The sequence below is a fragment of the Phocoena phocoena genome, chromosome 18, assembly GCF_963924675.1.
Source record: "Phocoena phocoena chromosome 18, mPhoPho1.1, whole genome shotgun sequence".
Lineage (NCBI taxonomy): Eukaryota > Metazoa > Chordata > Mammalia > Artiodactyla > Phocoenidae > Phocoena > Phocoena phocoena.
The window spans coordinates 997,138-1,016,581 of record NC_089236.1 but is presented as its reverse complement, the minus strand read 5'-3'; the positions used below and the strand labels follow the sequence as shown (position 1 = coordinate 1,016,581).

The 19,444-nt window shown below is 46.2% G+C and overlaps 2 protein-coding genes across 8 annotated transcripts in view; one reads left to right on the top strand and one right to left on the bottom strand.

Annotated features, from left to right (window-relative positions):
* IFT88 (intraflagellar transport 88) overlaps nt 1-1,212 on the bottom strand; it is a 65,257-nt gene extending 64,045 nt beyond the window's left edge. For all 7 annotated transcript variants that reach the window (XM_065895820.1, XM_065895823.1, XM_065895822.1 and 4 more), the window contains exon 1: nt 1,123-1,212. In XM_065895820.1, coding sequence (XP_065751892.1) covers nt 1,123-1,212 — 90 coding nt within the window. The remainder of the gene's footprint in view (nt 1-1,122) is intronic.
* A 17,871-nt stretch (nt 1,213-19,083) lies between these two features.
* The window catches only part of CRYL1 (crystallin lambda 1), a 73,117-nt gene continuing 72,756 nt past the window's right edge, over nt 19,084-19,444 (top strand). Inside the window, exon 1 of the mRNA XM_065895970.1 lies at nt 19,084-19,178. Within this exon, the coding sequence (XP_065752042.1) occupies nt 19,129-19,178 (50 nt within the window). The 5' untranslated portion in view covers nt 19,084-19,128. The remainder of the gene's footprint in view (nt 19,179-19,444) is intronic.

The window sequence follows — 19,444 nt, the reverse complement described above, 5'->3', positions numbered from 1 at the left end:
CCAATCTTATGTATTTTTCAAATTTTCTATGATGAACAGTATCTCCCAGATTTTTTTTTTCTCCTAGATTTTTATTTCATATAGAGTAAGTGAATGATTTCTATTTTCTTTTCTTGCTTTCTCTCTAGGTCTCAAATTCACAGGCAAACATTTTTCTCCAGAGGAAAAAACAATTCAAAAATGACTGAAAGCCATATGAAAAACTCTAGAATGAGATTTCCTAAATTAGTTTAAAGTCCTCTAAATGCTAATATTTGATTCTTAAATATTAGCAAGTAAATTAACGCCCACATCCTTCATCCTTACTTTTTTTCACACGCTAATTAAAGATAACTTTATAAAGAGTTTTCTTTGGTTTTTGTCTTTTACAATTTGGAAACTATAACTCTCACAATAATGTAAACAGATTTAAAATATTCAAGTATTTGTCTTAGTAACAACTTCATCCTGTAATTACTATACTACTAAATATTAAGCAGATATAGGTTTGTTGACATAAGCGAATATTCATAAAAGGGAAAAAGCAGGTTACGAAACAGTACACACAGTATGATACCATTTTATCCAAAAACATACAGAGATGCAGTATACATATACACATACATACGTGCATAGGGAAACATTTAGAGTTAAGCACCGTAAGTTAATGTCTATCTCTTCTGGGTGGTTTCATAGACAGTTTCTATGATTTTAATTTTTCTTTATATTTATTTCTATTCTCTAATTTTTCTATAAAATACTTGTATAATTTAATTCAAAGAAGAAAAATAACTACATGACATTTCAAATTTAGAGCATTAAAAAAAACTGACTTTAGGTACTTCAAGTGATCTAAGTCTTGTAACTTACATATTCAGATAATTAGTACAGAAGAATACAAGTATATAATTGATCCTAATTCTTTCCCATAGACTTTTTCACATCTTTATGCTGCAATTATTACTATTGGTAGAAAGTACCGTCTTCAGTAATAGCACTTTTCTAGGCTTTTAATCAACTTACTTAATCTAAAGCATGATAAGGCAGAACCCTCAAATCCAAAATTTTCATGAACCAGCTGGTTAGCAAACACCAATGTAAAAAAAACAAAAACAAAAAAAAAACAAATTTTTTTTTTTTTACCTCGGTATCATAGGTTGGATTGTAGTCATTATAACCAGAATAAAGATCATCTTCATCTGTCTCTGGGGCCAGGTGTACATTTTCCATCATTTGTACCTATGAAAAATCACTGCTGTAAATATATTCTTCGAATAAGAAATAATTGTTAATTGAAATAAAGTATACCTATTTAACAACCTTTCTGGTCAAATTTATCTCTACATGTGTTTATGGCTTAAACTTTTTTTCATTTCAAATTCTTAAAACTACGTATCAAAACAGACACAAAGGTCAATGGAACAGAACAGAGAGACCCTAAAAAACCCATACATATATGGTCAACTGATTTATGACAAAGGAGCCAAGAATATACAATGAGGAACGGACAGTCTCTTCAATAAATGGTGCTGGGAAAACTGGACGGCCACATGCAAAAAACAAATCTGGGCCCCTACCTTACACCATAAACAAAAATCAACTCAAAATGGATTAAGGACCTGAAACCATAAAACTCCTAGAAGTAAACATAGACAGTAAGTGCCTTGACATCGGTTTTGGTGATATCTTTTTTGGATCTAACACCAAAAGCAATGGCAACAAAACTAAAAATAGATAAGTGGGACTGTATCAAACTTAAAAGTTTCTGCACAGCGAATGAAACCATCAACAAAATGAAAAGGCAACCTACTGAATATCTGCAAATCATATATCTGATGAGGGGTTAATATCCAAAATATATAAAGAACTAATGCAACTCAACAACAACAATAAAAACTCAATTAAAAAATGGACAGAGGGGACCTCCCTGGTGGCGCAGTGGTTAAGAATCCACCTGCCAATGCAGGGGACACGGGTTCGATCCCTGGTCCAGGAAGATTCCACATGCCTCAGAGCAACTAAGCTCATGTGCCACAATTACTGAGCCTGCTCTCTAGAGGCCACGAGCCACAACTACTGAGCCCGCGTGCCACAACTACTGAAGCCCGCACGCCTAGAGCCCGTGCTCTGCAACAAGAGAAGTCACCGCAATGAGAAGCCCACTCACCACGATGAAGAGTAGCCCCCACTCGCTGCAACTAGAGAAAGCCTGTGCGCAGCAATGAAGACCCAACACAGCCAAAAATAAATAAAATTTTTTTAAAATGTCAAAAAAAGTTACTTAAAAAAAAAGGGCAGAGGACCTAAGTAGACATTTTTCCAAATAAGACATACAGATGGCCAATATGTACATGAAAAGATTCTCAACATCACCTATCATCAGGGAAATGAAATCAAAAGAGATTTCAGCTCACACGAGTTAGACTGGTTATTATAAAAAAGACTGGGACTTCCCTGGTGGTGCAGTGGTTAAGAATCCGCCTGCCAATGCAAGGGACACGGGTTCAATCCCTAGTCCGGGAAGATCCCACGTGCCCCAGAGCAACTAAGCCCGTGCGCCACAGCTACTGAGCCTGCGCTCTAGAGCCCACGAGCCACAACTACTGAAGCCCGTGTGCCTATAGCCCGTGCACTGCAATCAAGAGTAGCCGCTGCTCTCCGCAACTAGAGAAAGCCCAGGTGTGGCAACGAAGACCCAACACAGCCAAAAATAAAAAATAAATTTTAAAAAGAAAAGAAAAAAAAGACCCAACACAGCCTAAATAAATAAATAAGACTAGAGATGGTCATTCCTTGGCAGTCCAGTGGTTAGGACTCCATGCTCTCACTGCAGAGGGCCCAGGTTTGATTCCCTGGTCAGGGAATTAAGATGACATGAGCCGTGTGTTGCAGCCAGAAAAATAAAGACTAGAGATAAGCACTGGTGAGGATGTTGAGAAAACGGAACCCTCATGTACTGTTGGTGGGAATGTAAGCTGGTGTAGCCACTGTGGAAAACAGTATGCAGGTTCCTAAAAAATTAAAAATAAAGTTACCGTATGATCCAGCAATTCCACTTCTGGGTATTTATCTGAATAAATGAAAACACTAACTCAAAAAGGTATTTGCACCACTACGTTCATTGCATCATTACTGACAATAGGCGAGATATAGAAACAGGGCTTCCCTGGTAGCACAGTGGTTAAGGATCCGCCTGCCAATGCAGGGGACCCGGGTTCGATCCCTGGTCCGGGAAGATCCCACATGCCTCAGAGCAACTAAGCTCATGTGCCACAACTACTGAGCCTGTGCTCTAGAGCCCACGAGCCACAACTACTGAGCCCACGAGCCACAACTACTGAAGCCCACGCACCTAGAGCCTGTGCTCCGCAACAAGAGAAACCACCACAATGAGAAGCCCGCACACCGCAAGGAAGAGTAGCCCCCGCTCGCTGTAACTAGAGAAACCCCGCGTGCAGCAAGGAAGACCCAACGCAGCCAAAAATAAATTAATTTAGAAAAAAGAAGAAAAAAAAAACTAGGTGTCAAAACATTCATTCATTGCACTTGTTTCACATTTATTCCACACCCACTACATTAAAAGGACAGTGATAGACACAGCTGATTGTACTGATTTTCAAGGAGCTTAGTATCAAGTGAAGAAAGGTATGTAACAGTCAATTATAATGCAAGGCAGAAATCACTGAACACCTACCACAGGGCTAAATTAAAGAGACCAACAACACAAAATGTCAGCAAGCATATGGAGCAATCGGAATACTCATACGTTGTTTAGTGGTAGTGTAAAATGGTACAATTTTAGGAAAAAATCCGGCAGTCTCATAAAATTAACATGTATCTCTTATGACCCAGCAATTCCACTCCAAAGTATTTATCCAAGAGAAATGAAAATATATGTCTATAAAAAGATCTGTTTAAGTGTATTTACAGGAGCTTTATTCACAATATCCAAAAATTGGCAACAGACCACACCCATCAATAGAATGGATAAGCGAAAGGTGGCATATTTAATGCAATGAAGTACTCCTCAGCAATAGAAACCAGTGCACTGATGACATTTATAACAATACATAAAAATCTCAGTCATGCTGAGTAAAAGAAGCCTCACACATAACAGCACCTAATGTATGTTTCAAGTCCTAGATCTAACAGGCAAAACTATGGCAGAAAACAATCAGAACACTAGTTGCTTCTTAGAGGTGTGGGGTAGGGACTGAATGGAAAAGGGCATGACAGAATTTTCTGAAGTGATAACTGTTCTATATCTTGACAGGTGATTTGATTACACAGACGTATGCATTTGCGAAAACTCAGTAAATGCATACTTGAGATTTCTGTTTTTTACTGTTTATAAATTTTTTCTTGAAAGAAAAGACTATAAACAAATATTGAACTATAATTAATATACACACTCAACTATTTAAGGGCAAACTTAGTATCTGTAATTTAGTTTGAAATGTGTAAAAATAAGATGGATAAAAGGATCGATGTGATAAAGCAAGTACAGAAAAATGTTAATGGTAGAATCTATGTAGCAGGCATGATGTTCACTGAAAAATTCTTTAAAATTTGCTGTAGATTTGCAGAGTAAATTTTCATAATAAAATGTGAAAAAAGTACAAAACAAGATGAAACAGATGTCAAAGCAAAGTAAAACAGAAGCATGGGAGAGACGTAATTATTATGCACGTCTACTGTAAATGTGGTAATTATCAGAGAACTGGGGACGAATTCCCAGAAGACCACTCATTCAAACTGAGTCAATATTTTTGGCAATTTGGGAAGGGGGGTCCAGTTACCCAAGAAATGTAGTACTGAATTACTTTGTGTATCTCAAAATACATATTATCTTTAAAGCCTGTACAATATTAAGTACGTCAGTAAATTCCTACAAAAATTTCAGCTTAATCTTATTGCTCAGTAAAATGCCAGATATATGTGGCCACTCATAAAATTTTAACATTACTTTAATAATAAAATTAATCTTTTGATATAATTCACATACCATAGAATTTACCCTTTAAGTACCATTCAGTGATTTTTAGTATATCCACAAGGTTGTGTGGCCATCACCACTATCCAATTCCAGAACATTTCATCGCCCCATGAAGAACCCTGGGGCCCTTTAGCAGTCACTCTCCATTTCTCCCTCCTCCTGTCTCAGAGGATTTGCCGATTCTGGACATTCCATAAAAAAGGAATCATCCACTATGTGGCATTTTGTGTCTGGTTTCTTTCACTTAGCATTTTTTCAAGGGTCACCGACGGTATAGCATGTATCAGTACTTTATTCCTTTTTATGGCTGAATAATATTCCATCATAAAGATATACAACATTTTGTCTGATAATGGACATTTGGATTGTTTCCACTTTTGACCATTATGAATAGCTACTGCAGGACTTCCCAGGTGGTCCAGTGGTTAAGAATCCACCTTCCAATGCAGGGGACCTGGGTTCAATCCCTGGTGAGGGAACTAATATCCCTTTTGCCGCAGGACAACTAAGCCTGTGTGCTGCAACTACGAAGCACGCAAGCCACAACTAGAGATCCCACGCACCACAACGAAGATCCTGCATGCCGCAACTAAAGATGCTGCATGCCACAACTAAGACCCGATGCAGCCAAAAAATAAAAGTAAATAAATATTTTTTTAAAAAACTACTGCACTGGGGCTTCCCAGGTGGCACAGTGGTTGAGGGTCCGCCTGCCGATGCAGGGGACACGGGTTCGTGCCCCGGTCCGGGAGGATCCCACATGCCGCAGAGCGGCTGGGCCCGTGAGCCATGGCCCCTGGGCCTGTGCGTCCGGAGCCTGTGCTCCGGGAGAGGCCACAACAGTGAGAGGCCCGTGTAACGCAAAAAAACAAACAAACAAACAAAAACAAAAAAAAAACTACTGCACTATGGGGAATTCTCTGGCAGTCCAGTGGTTAGGACTCAGTGCTTGGCAGAGCCAAAAAAGAAGAATCCCTTATATGTTCCTGATACTAGACCTTATCAGATAAATGACTAGAAACTATTTTCTCCCATTCTGTGCACTCTTTCCACCTCCTGACAGTGTCCTTGGAAGCACAAAAGCTTTTAATTTTGATGATGCACACATGTTTTTCTTTGGTTGTTTGTGCTTTGGGTGTTACAGCTAAAAAACCACTGCTTAATCCAAGGCCAAGAAGATTTACACCTGTTTTCTTCTAAGAGTTTTATGGCTTTAGCTCTTAGATTTAGGTCTTTTGAGTTAATTTCTCATTACTTTTTGGAGATGAAAATTCACTATGATAGCAAATGTCAATCATATAGAAATGTTCATGCCAAAATAGCCCCCCAAAATATTGTCAGTGGTAGAAGACATACAAAATATTTTAACTTAAAAGCTTTAGGTCAGGTAATGGGACACCAGTGGTTCTCAAAGGTCAGCGTGTGTCAGAAACCCAAGGGCTGGGACTTCCCTGGCGGTCCAGTGGTTGGGACTCCACGCTTCCACTGCAGGGGACCTGGGTTCATCCCTGGTCCAGGAAATAGGATCCCACGTGCTATGCCGCGCGGCCAAAATAACAACAAACAAATCTATGCTAAACTGATAGGCAAAGTAATTTTGAAAAAACGGAAGAAACCCAAGGGCTTGTTAAAATCAGACTGCCACTCCCCCACACCGGTTTCTGATTCACCAAGTCTCAGGTGGGAGTCGCCAGCATCCCCCTCCACCCCTTGGAACGTGGATTTCTAACAAGTTCCCAAGCGTTGCTCCTGCTGCTGCTCCGGGGACCACACTGTGAGGACCACTGTGTTCAACAGAAACCACCTAATTACAAGTCCCACTCAAGTCAATTTAGCTTACACGTCTCTCGGAACAACAAGCAACTTTTACAACTGGAGAGCCTTTCTTCTGGGCTGTCCCCGGACCAAAAAAGTTCAGATGTGAGAGAGACTCGGGCTGACCGACGCGGAGGGTAGGGTGCGGTGGGGAAAGCTGAAGCACCCAGGGAACAGCTAAGGCGGCGGAGGTCCGCCACAGCCCGGGTTTCCCGGGTTCTGCTGCCAAGGCAGCTCCCGGGCTCCCGCCGTCTGGACTGAGCGCGGGAAGCGCCCCCCACCCCGCCTCCCCGGGGCCCCGCCCCCGTCCCCACCGGCGGCCTCCCGCCCCCCGGGGGCCGCACCGGACAGCCCGGCCGCCCAGTGGAGCGGACTGACTCCGGCCCGAGAATGCCCACCTCCGCGAGACGGGGCCCGAGCTCGTGCCTCCCTCACCCGCCGAGCCTTCCCGGGGATTTCTGCGCTTCCCGTCACGAACGCTGGGTCAGGGGCTCAAGGGCCGCGCGCGGGCTGCGGGCGGGGGCGCACGGGCCGGCGGCGGGGGAGGGGCAGAGCCCCCGCGACCCCCCACAGCCCCCCCGGAGGGCGGCGGGCACCCGCACCGCCCGGGGCCCTCTCCTACCTCGCGGCGAGGGGAGCACGGAGACCGCGAAGGCTGCGAGGTTGCCGCGGCCTTTCCGGAACTCGGCGGAGAGCTGCGCAGCCGGGGCGTTGCCACGCGCGGATCCAAGGAAGCCGCTCCCACAGTGCTCCGCGAGGGGGCGGGGGCGAGACAGGTGGGCGGGGCCGAGCCTGGAGGGCGGGGAGGGGCCTGAGCGGCTTTGGCGCCCAGCCTGAGTGACGCTAAGGAAGAGAACGAGGGATGAAGTTAATAACCGGTTCACATCATTAAAGTTTGTCTTAAATTTTCAAGATAAATTGGCGGGGAGGCGTCTGAAGACACCAGTGTAATTAGTGAGTTTTGGAAGACTGAGATGTTGTCTCCCTCCAGTGCAAAAGGCGACTTATGCTCTCGGGCGTATTAGGGATGATGTGTGAGCATCGTGCTGGCCTGCAGTTCATCGTAAAAAACTGAGGTTTCCAAAGTTTAGGGCCCCTCCGCTGTGACACAAACTCACTGTGCGTGCAGCAGCCGCCTGCGCTACCCGTGTGGGACTGGGGAGGTGTGTGGGCAGAGGGGGTGTGAAGCTCAGGCTGCTTGCTGGGCTGTGACAATAAGGTCCTCTGTCTCGGACCAGGTGTTTCTGCCAGCTGTCAGGACACCCTGTTAGCTTGTCAGCTTGGAGACCTGGTCAAGTCTTACACGGCTCTTGAGAGTATCTAGCCACCCAGCCTGGCTCAAAGTAGCTGTTCACTACATGTTTTGTGAATTAATTCCTGAACACCGTAGAGCCCTTCAAATCACTGCACTTCGATATATGGAAACCATTTTCATTATCTGTTTAGATCTCCAGGCTGTAAATTTGCAGCTCCCTCGACTGTTAAAAAATATATTTATTTATTTATTTATTTGGGCTGTTAGCTGGAGCATGCAGGATCTTTTTTATTTATTTATTTTTGGCTGCGTTGGGTCTTTGTTGCTGTGCGCAGGCTTTCTCTAGTTGCGGTGAGCGGGGGCTACTCTTCGTTGGGGTGCACAGGCTTCTCATTGCAGTGACTTCTCTTGTCGCAGAGCACGGGCTCTAGGCGCATGGGCTTCAGTAGTTGTGGCACGCGGGCTTAATAGTCATGGCACGCAGGCTCTAGAGCTCAGGCTCAGTAGTTGTGGCACACGGGCTTAGTTGCTCCGCGGCGTGTGGGATCTTCCCGGACCAGGGCTCAAACCCGTGTCTCCTGCATTGGCGGGCGGATTCTTAACCACTGTGCCACCAGGGAAGCCCCCTTCATTTTAAATGTTGTAATGAAGCTACTATTTTTAAAATATATTTATTTATTTACTTGGTTCCATCGGGTCATAGTTGTGGCGTGCGGGACCTTCCTTGCCGCATGCGGGATCTTTAGTTGTGGCAAGGCACACTCCTAATGCAGGGGGGCCCGGGGTTCGAGCCCTGGTCGGGGAACTAGATCCCGCACGCCACAAGTAAGAGCTCATATGCCACAACTAAAGATCCTACGTGCTGTAACTGAAGCTACTATTTATTAAGCACATGCCTACATCGGCAGACAAAATGTTAAGGTCACATAGCTCATATTACTAAAATACAAGCTCCAGAGAGAACAGAGATTCTTGTTTCCATCACTTCCAACCTGGAGGGCTAGGCAGCAGGCAATCACTGCATTTTGTGGTGTTTTTCTGGGCAGAAGAGGTGAAAGGTTTTCACAGTGCCTAATAAATTACTTATTAGATAAACCGAGTGTTGCCAAGCTGGGGTGGGAATCCAGTGGTGGTAACACCTATGGTGTACTTGAGTAAACTTTTACGAATAAACAGTAACTATAAAACTATGTTATGGGGCTTCTCTGGTAGCGCAGTGTTTGAGAGTCCGCCTGCCGATGCAGGGGACACAAGTTTGTGCCCCGGTTCGGGAGGATCCCACATGCCGCGGAGCAACTGGGCCCGTGAGCCATGGCTGCTGAGCCTGCGCTCCGCAATGGGAGAGGCCACAGCAGTGAGAGGCCCGCGTACCACAAAAAAACAAACAAAAAAAAACTATGTTATGAGCTCTGATAGTGGTAGATCCACAGGACCTCACGTACACCAGGTGTTAGGGATCGAATTGTCGCCCCCAAATTCAAATGTGGAAGCCCTGGCCCCCAGGACCTCAGACTGTGACAGTATTTGGAGACGGGGCCTTTAAAGAGGGATTAAGTTAAAAGGGGGCCTCGCGGGTGCTCTTATCGCCTGGTTTCCTTCACTCCGGGCTCTTCTCACCGCCTCCTCAGCACTCTTGCATCTTCTCTCTTGCTGTCACTCAGTCTATTTTCCACACTGCAGCCAAAGTGGTCACCCTTCAGTGAAGATCTGATCACCTCGTTCTCTGCTCAGGACCTTTTGGCCCTCTCTCCCCACTGGCCTTGACCTCTGGACAAAGTCTAAACTCCATGTTGTGCCTTACAAGGCTCTTCAGGGGTCAGGACACAGGAATCTGTTGCAGCCAAGAAAAATCAATTCTTGCTAACTGAAGCAGAAAAGGAATTTTTTGGAACGATGTTGGGTAACTCAGAATTGTCAGAGAGATTGAGGAACAAAGTTTGGAAAAGCAACAGCAGCTCAGGCAGGCAAGACCCAGCCAAAGTCGTCTCACGGGAGCGAGCTGCCGAAGTCATGACCAACCCTCGCCGTTTGCACAGGCAAACCAGGAGCAGTTGGTCGCCCTGCTTAGCCTGCTGCTGTGGCCCTGCCATCTCAATACCTCGAGGCCTTCTTGCCGGTGGACACGCTGTCACACAGCTGTGCTCTGGCACGTACCACTTTACCACTGGACCCTGGTTCCATCATAGCCACTGGGAACCATTTCTAACCACCCTGCCCTTTGTCTGCCTCCTGAGCCCCAGATGGGAATGCCAGCTTGCTGTGTGTCAGTCAAAGGCCGTGTTCTGGCTTCCAGGGAGCTCAGATGGAGGGTGTCTGCTCCCCGAAGCTTCTTCCCACCCATTTTGGGATCCTCCTAAAATACGGAGGGTGTCAGATGCTGGGCAGCCAACAATGTCCATGGACAAACGTCCACGACACCACCCCTCCCCTTGGCCTCCTCGCCGGCACGTCGTGCCCCGGCCATACTTGCTTTCAAGTCTTCCTCACCCCCAGGCCTTCACAGCACACTATTCTCTTTTCCTAAAATGATCTTTCCTACTGTCCTCTTAGCCTGGCCACCTCTGTCCAGAAGGCCTTCCCTAGTCGCTGAGTACTAGTTTGCTAGGACAGCCGTAACAAAGTACCGCATACTAGGTGGCTTAAAAACAGAAATTTACTTCCCAGTGCGCTGGAGGGTAAACTTCAAGATCAAGGTGTGGGCAGGCGTGGTTTCTTCTGAGGCCTCTCCTTGGTCTGGCCGCTCTCTGCTACCCCTTCACATGGTCTCCCTCTGGGCATGACACCCTGTGTGTCCTAATCCTCTCCTCTTATGAGGACATGAGTCACATTGGATGAAGACCCACCCACAAGGCCTCCTTTTAATTTAATCCCCCGTCTCCAAATACTGTCACATTCTGAGGTCCTGGGGGTCAGGGCTTCCACATTTGAATTTGGGGGACACGATTCGATCCCTAACACCTGGTGTACGGTGGATCTACCACTATCAGAGCTCATAACACAGTTTTATAGATTACTGTTTATTCGTCAAAGTTTACTCAAGTACACCATAGGTGTTACCACCACTGGATTCCCACCCCAGCTTGGCAACACTTGGTTTATCTAATAAGTAATTTATTAGGCACTGTGAAAACCTTTCACCTCTTCTGCCCAGAAAAATACCATGAAATGCAACGACTGCCTGTTAAATATTTTAAATTATCATGGCTTTTTTTTTTTTTGCCCCAAAAGCTAAAAGCAAATTAGCCTGAAAATGTAGAGTGAAATTTTTTTCTCATCTTTTTTTAAAAAATAAATTTATTTATTTATTCATTTTTCGCTGCATTGGGTCTTCACTGCTGCGTGCGGGCTTTCTCTAGTTGCAGCAAGCAGGGCTACTCTTCCTTGCGGTGCATAGGCTTCTCGTCTTGGTGGCTTTTCTTTTGTGGAGCATGGGCTCTAGGTGCTGGGGCTTCATGAAACAGTGAAATTCAGTGCTTTCTACTGTCAGCATTAAGTATTTTTATTGCTCTGTGTCAGCTATATTCAGGGTCTAACAGTAACATTTGTTCATTTGTTCATTCATTCATTCAACTGTAAGAGTTTCACCAATGGATAAGCCAGAAATAAGGCATTCCTGGCAGATGGAAAAACGTTTGGAAGCTGCACTGTCTAATATGGTAACCATTAGCTGCTGGTAACTATTTAAAATAAAGTTTAAATCAATTCAATATAATTTTAATTTGTTTTATTTTTGGCTGCGTTGGGTCTTCGTTGTAGTGCATGGGCTTCTCATTGTGGTGGCTTCTCTTGTTGCAGAGCACGGGCTCTAGGCGCGAGGGCTTCAGTCGTTGTGGCACACGGGCTCAGTAGTTGTGGTTCGTGGGCTCTAAGCACACAGGCTCAGTAGTTGTGGCACATGGGCTTAGCTGCTCCGCAGCATGTGGGATCTTCCTGGACCAGGGCTCGCACCTGTGTCCCCTGCATTAGCAGGCGGATTCTTAAGCACTGCGTCACCAGGGAAGCCCTCAATTTAAATCAACTATAAAGTTTAGTCCCCTAGTCTCATTAGCTGCGTTCCACAGGTGTGTGTCAGAGACCCATGTGCAGAACCTTTCCATCATCACACAAGGGTCTACGGGCAGTGCTGGGAGGACGCAGAGAACATTAAACTCACTTGGCCGCACCTGAAAACAGTTGGAATAAACAATAGTTGTTTGCAAGCGCCAAAGCAGGATCTAAAGAATCGTTAGTGACCTGATAGTATTTTTTTAAATATGTGTGAGATAAATACTTCTAAATATCTATAATAATTCAATACAGAATGTTGAGAAATGAATTATTGTTTTTGTTTTTTATTTTTTTGGCCATGCCGACTGTCTTGCGGGATCTTAGTTCCCCAGCCAGGGACTGAACCTGTGCCCCCTGCAGTGGAAGTGCCGAGTTCTAACCACTGGGCCGCCAGGGAATTTCCGAGAAATGAATTATTGTTGTATTTACATGTGCTCTTCAAAATTCTCCGTATGAAGAACTAGATATCACTTCACTGAAACACTGTTAGTCACCACATTCATTCGGTTCGTGTTTGAGTGGGTTTGTTTAATTCCAGGGGCACGTGGGGGTGGTTTGGGAAGATGTTAGGTTTTGTCTTTTTGAGGTGGCTTGTATATAACATTGTTGAACTGCATCAAAAGGCAAGAAAAATCTCTCTTTTTTATTGCAAATGTGTCTCTATCCAGCAAGGACTTTGAAAGGGAGATCTAAGTACTTTCTCTACAACCCCAGAAAAGAAAGTCAAGGTCCCGCAGGGTGAGGGTCCTACCTGTCCTGCTTGCTTAACTGAGACCCCCTGCTGGTTGACTGAGCCCCTTACCTTCTGTCTTGGTTTCTCACCCTGAGCCTTCTGCCACCCCCAGGATCCCGAGCCCAGGCAGAGATGAAATCCTTGAGTGACATCTTCTCTGAGTGAATTCAGAAATCATCTGGAGGGAATTCCCTGGTGGTCTAGTGGTTAGGGCTTTATGCTCTCACTGCTGAGGGCTCGGGTTCAATCCCTGGTTGGGGAACTAAGATCCCACAAGGGGCTGCGCCAAAAAAAAAAAAAAAGAGAGAGAGAGAGAGAGAGAGAGAGAAATCATCTGGGCAGAAGCCATAGTGACTATAATGGTTATGAAATGCTGAGTTTCTGACAAGGAGCTACGATCTATCTGGACACAGTTACATTCAAGCACACGGATTCCCTAGACGATATTATACTCATCACAGCCTCTGTCATATATGGTTGTACAGGTTTTGGGCTGCAGAAGGGGGCTACATCTAAGGAAGGGTTATTCACATAATAGGTTTCATAGATTTGCTGCTTATAATAATAAAAACAATTTTCCAGAAGATGGCAGTAAAGTATCTTGTTCGAAAACATCAGTATAGTATGACAATTTTCTGGGGGTGGGAATATAGTGTCTTGAGGAAAAAGTGCCTTTTTCTTACTTACAGAAAGGTGTGAAATGGCTTATCACTTGCTCTAGGTCCTGTAGAAAATCAGCCCTCTATTACTGGCGAAAATGAACAAATGAAGTTTAATAGGTAGAGGAAAGGAAAAAGAATTATCAGGGATATATTTCGAAATTCTAGCTTCCAAAATGCCGACTCTTTATTAAAATAATAATATCAATATATTATATGTGTTATATAGTATGAATAGTATAGTGTAATTTAAGCTTTCCTAGACCTCATGGGACCGTGGGTATAAATGTGCTTTATGAAAATAGAGAGGAACCCTTTAGTTCTGAGGTACATGTTTCTATCTCCTCAAAAGTCTCCCCCCTAAAATACAAGCTGTCTTCAGTCTTTGGTTCCTCCCCCAAAATACACATTTTTATAGCAGTTACAGTAGTTACAGCAGTCCCTGAGACCCAAATTCTCGAACACTAAGCATTACCATGTATGCACAGATCCTTTCTTAACTCAAAAACATAAATACCATGGCCTTTATTCTCTTAAACCTTTATATACTTACTTCTCAAGAAATATTTTAGGGGGAGGGATAAATCAGGACCTTGGGATGAACACACACACACTACTATATATAAGATAGATAACCAACAAGGACCCGCTGTATAGCACAGGGAGCTGTACTCAGTATTCTGTAGATAACCTATATGAGATAAGAATCTAAACAAGAATGAATATATGTATATGTATAGCAGAATCACTGCTGAACACCTGAAACTAACACAACATTGTAAGTCAACTATACTCCAATGAAACTAAAATATTAAAAAAATTTCAATAATCCGAGTCTTAAAAGTAAATTGGGGTCACTTAAGAGCAGAGCATTTGACCAGATATCCCAAGTGGATCTTCTCGTTGCTAACGACCCTCTAGGCTGAGTGCTAGGTCCACCGATGTTGTCCCATTGGTATCTGAACGCTTTCTGGCCTCTGGGCACACAAGCCAACCTGGTACCCATCCTGCACCAAACACACATCAACAATTTCTCCATGGAGTCCTGCTTCCTTTTAGTGAAAATGGCATTACAGACCAAGATTTGGGCATCTGGGGTTCAGATCAGATTTGAGATACTGGGTATTGTTAAGCCTGGGCTGTTTCAGCGAGCAGAGCTGGAAAATACCTTTTTTTTTTTTAAGGTGTGAGTTCTTACTGATATTTTCAATTCAATTCTAACATCACAGCATTCCTCTTTAAACTCTTTGTTTCTGTAATTATACCTTATTTTATGGCGAAATCTTCCTGCTAAACGAAATCAACATATTTATTTGATTTGTCTAGAATACAAAAAAAAAAGTTAAGAATAGCAATATGATATTGGTGTGAAATATAAAACGACAAAATGAAGTTCAAGATTTTCTTGATGGACAGTAGGTGCATGAAAAGATGCTCAACATCACTAATTATTAGAGAAATGCACATCAAAACTACAATGAGGTACCACCTCACACCAGGCAGAGTGGCCATCATTAAAAAGTCTACAAATAGGACTTCCCTGGTGGTGCAGTGGTTAAGAATCCACCTGCCAATGCAGGGGACACGGGTTCAAGCCCTGGTCCGGGAAGATCCCACATGCCATGGAGCAACTAAGCCCCTGCACCACAACTGCTAAGCCCCCGCACCTAGAGCCCGCACGCAGCAATGAAGACCCAATGCAGCCAAAAAGAAATAATAAATAAATAAATAATAATTTTAAAAAGAGGGCTTCCCTGGTGGCGCAGTGGTTGAGAGTCTGCCTGCTGATGCAGGGGACACGGGTTCGTGCCCCGGTCCAGGAAGATCCCACATGCCGCGGAGCGGCTGGGCCCGTGAGCCATGGCCGCTGAGCCTGCAGGTCTGGAGCCTGTGCTCCGCAACAGGAGAGGCCACAACAGTGAGAGGCCCGCGTACCGCAAAAAAAAAGAGAGAGAGAAACTGCCATTGAGGTGGTTTCATCCTAGAAATGAGTGGAAATACACAAGGAATTCAGCCTCTGAAACGTGTCCCAAATTTACCTTAGCCATCATCTGGCCCATTTTCAGTGGCTGAATACTTGGTTATATGTGCAAGATCTGTAAAAAGGAAACCTTGGCGGTGCAAACCCATTCCAGTGAATAATACTCCATTTCTAATGATGTTAGAATCTATGTGTTTTCATGGGCTGGATGCAGTTTTAACTTCATCAAGTTAACAGCTTCCTCTTCTGAACCACGGACCTTCCTCTCATACTTGAGTCTCAGGCTACCCAAGTTGAATTTCCAAAGATAGATTAGAATCTCATGGGACTTCCCTGGCAGTCCAGTGGTTAAGATTCCCCGCCTCCATTGCAGGGAGCATGGGTTCAACCCCTAGTTGGGGAACTAAGATCCCTCATGCTGCGTGGCATGGCCAAAAAAAGAGAAAAAAAAAGAAACTCAGAAATCTATAACCAAGGTGTATCAAGATCAATTTCAATTAAGCTAATTAAAAGAGGGGAAAACATGTCAGAGATTACACATTTAAACTATCACCAGGAAGTACATATGAAAACCTCTCTACAGATTCATATGGATTTCAGATGACCTGGGTTCCAATAGAATTGATTGATAAACACCAGCTGTCAACATTTATACAAGTCAAAATTCCAGTCTGAAACACAGAAACCACCCAAATATTTCAGCAGAGTATCTATCGATCTATCTATCTATCTCACTCAACAGAGACTTTAATATGGAGAATTTGTTCTGTCATTCTTGGACTGCAAAGCACAGAACGTCAGGAGGGCGGCTACTCCTGGGACTCAGGGATGCAGGAAGATTTGGGGACTAGCAGAGGAGGGGCCTGGGGGAGAGTGGAGCCTCTGAGGGGTGTGAGAGGCTGTGCCTGGGGGGTCACAAAGCTGGAGGAGGAACCAGCGGAGGTCACCCGGGCGATTGTTAGGGCGACACTAGGAGGATCAGCAAGCTGACCTGCCCTGTGTTTTGTCTCCAGCCCCCCGCTGGTGGACCGTCACAGGAAGCCAGCGTCAGGGTCACACAACAGAACACGTGTATAAGGGTGAATGTGGAGCAGAGAGACAGCAGTTTAATAATAACTGGCACAGTCTAAACACACTTCTAAACATGGTTGACCTTTTATGTCACAACAGTGAAGGCCATGCTTTCTCCTAAGAAGATGCAGTTCTTTCTCCCACAGAGAGGCCCTAACCCTCTCGCCCCAAAGGGAAGAAAGACCTAAGAGTCATGGCACCCATCTCTGGGCAACACTCTTGGTGTCCATGTCTAATTTGTTTAAGTCTCACCTGAGGATTCTGTGACCTAATGACTAAATTATAACGTTACACACTACCAACAGCCCTTACATAAAATAATAAGGGAAAAGGAGGAGGGAGGCAAAAGAAATTAGGTAACACACATACACACACACACACACACACACACACACACACAGATAAAGATAAGAAAAAATGAATGGCTGCAACATGCACCACCTCTGCTACTGGTCAGAACATAATATTTATGACTTCTTTTTCCAACTACGTGTTGCAAGTGTACCCTCATCCAGCATCTCAGCTGATCAAGGTTTTGTGTGGTGTTTCTTCCCCTAGGTGGGAGAGGGGTGCGGTGAACCAAACATTTATTCTCAAAGGATATAAATCATCCAAAATCCTACTCCCCCCAAAATCAACTTTATTGAGGTATATATGTATAACTTACATATAATATCATACACTCATTTAAGTGTATATTTCAATGAGTTTTGAAAATGTATACACCTGTGTAACGATCACCATAATCAAGATACAGAATACTTCTATCGATGCAAAATTTCCCTTGTGCCCCTCCTGAGGCATCATGCCCTGCACTCCCAGGCCCAGACAGCCACTCATCTCCTATCCTTACAGAGTAGATTAGTCTTTTCTCGAGTCACATGTAACTTGAATCACAGGTCTGAGTTTCCTGCTATCTGGAAGTTGAGTGTTCCTATGAGTTCTTTCATAGGCCGAAATGGGTAAATCAAAGGAGCAGTTACCTTAGGACACGTCTTGCTAAGGGAGGCACAAACTAAATGGAGATGAAGCACAGATGCTCACAGACACAGTTCAGAGCTCTGGCATCTGATGCTGAGATGCTGAGTGTAATCTCCAGGGCCGCCCTTGCTGCCTGGGCCGTGCGCTGCCCCTATAACGGCTCGCTGAAAAACAAAGGCTGAGCACTGTTTTCGAGTTTTGCCTTTTTTCACGACTCCCGTAACTGCCACGAGTCTAGGGACCAGCACCTTCTTAGCAAAGAGCTAGCTAGCACTGCAGAGCAGCGAACAGCCCAGCTGCTGCCACCCCGGGAGCGCGCCCTGCAGGGTGCGCACTCTGCACGCACCTTGACCGGCTTGCTGCCTGTGTGGCTACGGAAACCTCTCGGATCTGGGCTGGGGAAGCCTTGCAGTCTGGTACCCTCAGCACCAGGTGCACCTGAAGCTCTCCCAACTACGTACCACTAGCATTTGTGCAGGAAAGAGGTGTGCCTCTGGAAGACTTCATTGCCGACTTGGGGACGTTATCAGTCTTCATAATTTCAGCCAGTCTGATGGGCGAAAGACGACATCTTTGTTGTGTCACTTTTCATTCTCTTCTCTTAAGTGAGTTGAGTGCCTTTTCAAATGTTTATCGATAACTTGTGAAATTGCTCTGGCTCTGACATTCCTCTTTTCGCTCCTGACCGGGGAAGACAGAGGAAGGGCTGCGTGCGTCACCCGAGTCTCAGTGTCACGCGTTTCCGCACGACAGCTGCCTAATCGTCTTGACCCGGATGACTGGTGTGCCCCCGTTTGTGCTGTGTGGATAGTGTTGTCACGGGACATGTGATGCCCTTTCCTCCGGTCTGTTTCCAAAAAGAGCCAGGGGTGGCGCGGTGACGTTTCCTTCTCCTGGAGCAGAAACCATCTAGGCCTTCGGTAGGAGGAAACACAGCCTGGCTGCGGCGGGCTCCACAGCCTTCCAGTTTGCCCCTCCCCCCTCCCCCCAGCTTTTCTGCCTGCTGTCCCAAGGCTCCTGGGCCTCGGCCTCATCTGCGGAGAAAGGCGGGGTCTTCCCAGAAACGAACTACCAGTGTGAACTCAGCACTAACCGTCCTCAGCTTAAGGCCTTGAGCTGGTGTGGACGGAAGTGGTGCTTATGTCTTCACACGGGAAGGGGATTCTAGAGATAATTTTGCGGGGTCCTTTAGCGGTCACGCCTTGTGCTGGTCTGGAGGTGTCCTCTCCCCGTGCACCGACTTTAGGGGCGCCGTTGGGAAATGGCCAAAACAAAGTGAGTTACTGGAGTCCGAAGTGGCTGCTCTGCCACCGGGCGTCCAGTCCACGTGGTCCTCCCGGCAGCTCCTCCCGTGCGCGCTCCGGGGCGAGGGGAGGTGGATGCTCCGCGCGCCCGCGATGGGCCAGACGGCCCCCGTCACCCGACGCTGTGCTAAGCGCCCCGCCTGCCGGGCCCCGAGCCCTGCGCGCCCGCGGGGCGTGGAGAGGTGGAGGCTCCGCCCGCGCCCCACCCACGGGCCAGGCTCCCGGGCCCTGTCGCGGCTCTGGGGCGGGCGGAGCCAGTGTCCGGGTGGCGCGCGCTGCAGCTGTGGGCTTGGGCACCGCGCGGGCTATGGCGTCCCCAGCGTCCTCGGCGCCCGGCGGGGTGGCAGTAGTCGGCAGGTAGGGCTCGAGCCCGCACGGCCTGGAGGGTGGCGGCGGGGCGCGGGCGCTGTCGCCCGGGGGGCTGGCGGCGCGGCTGCGGTGGCCCCGGCGCCTTCCCGGGACCCGGCCGGCCCGGCCGCGGGCGGGGGCGCACTACGGGGCGCGGCTCCGTTTCGCCCGCGCCGCGGCCCGGCTGCGGAGCGGTGCGGCTGCGGGCGGAGTTCGGTGATGCGGCCCCAGCGGGGACAGTGACGCTTGGCGCTGCGAGCGGACGCAGAGCTGTC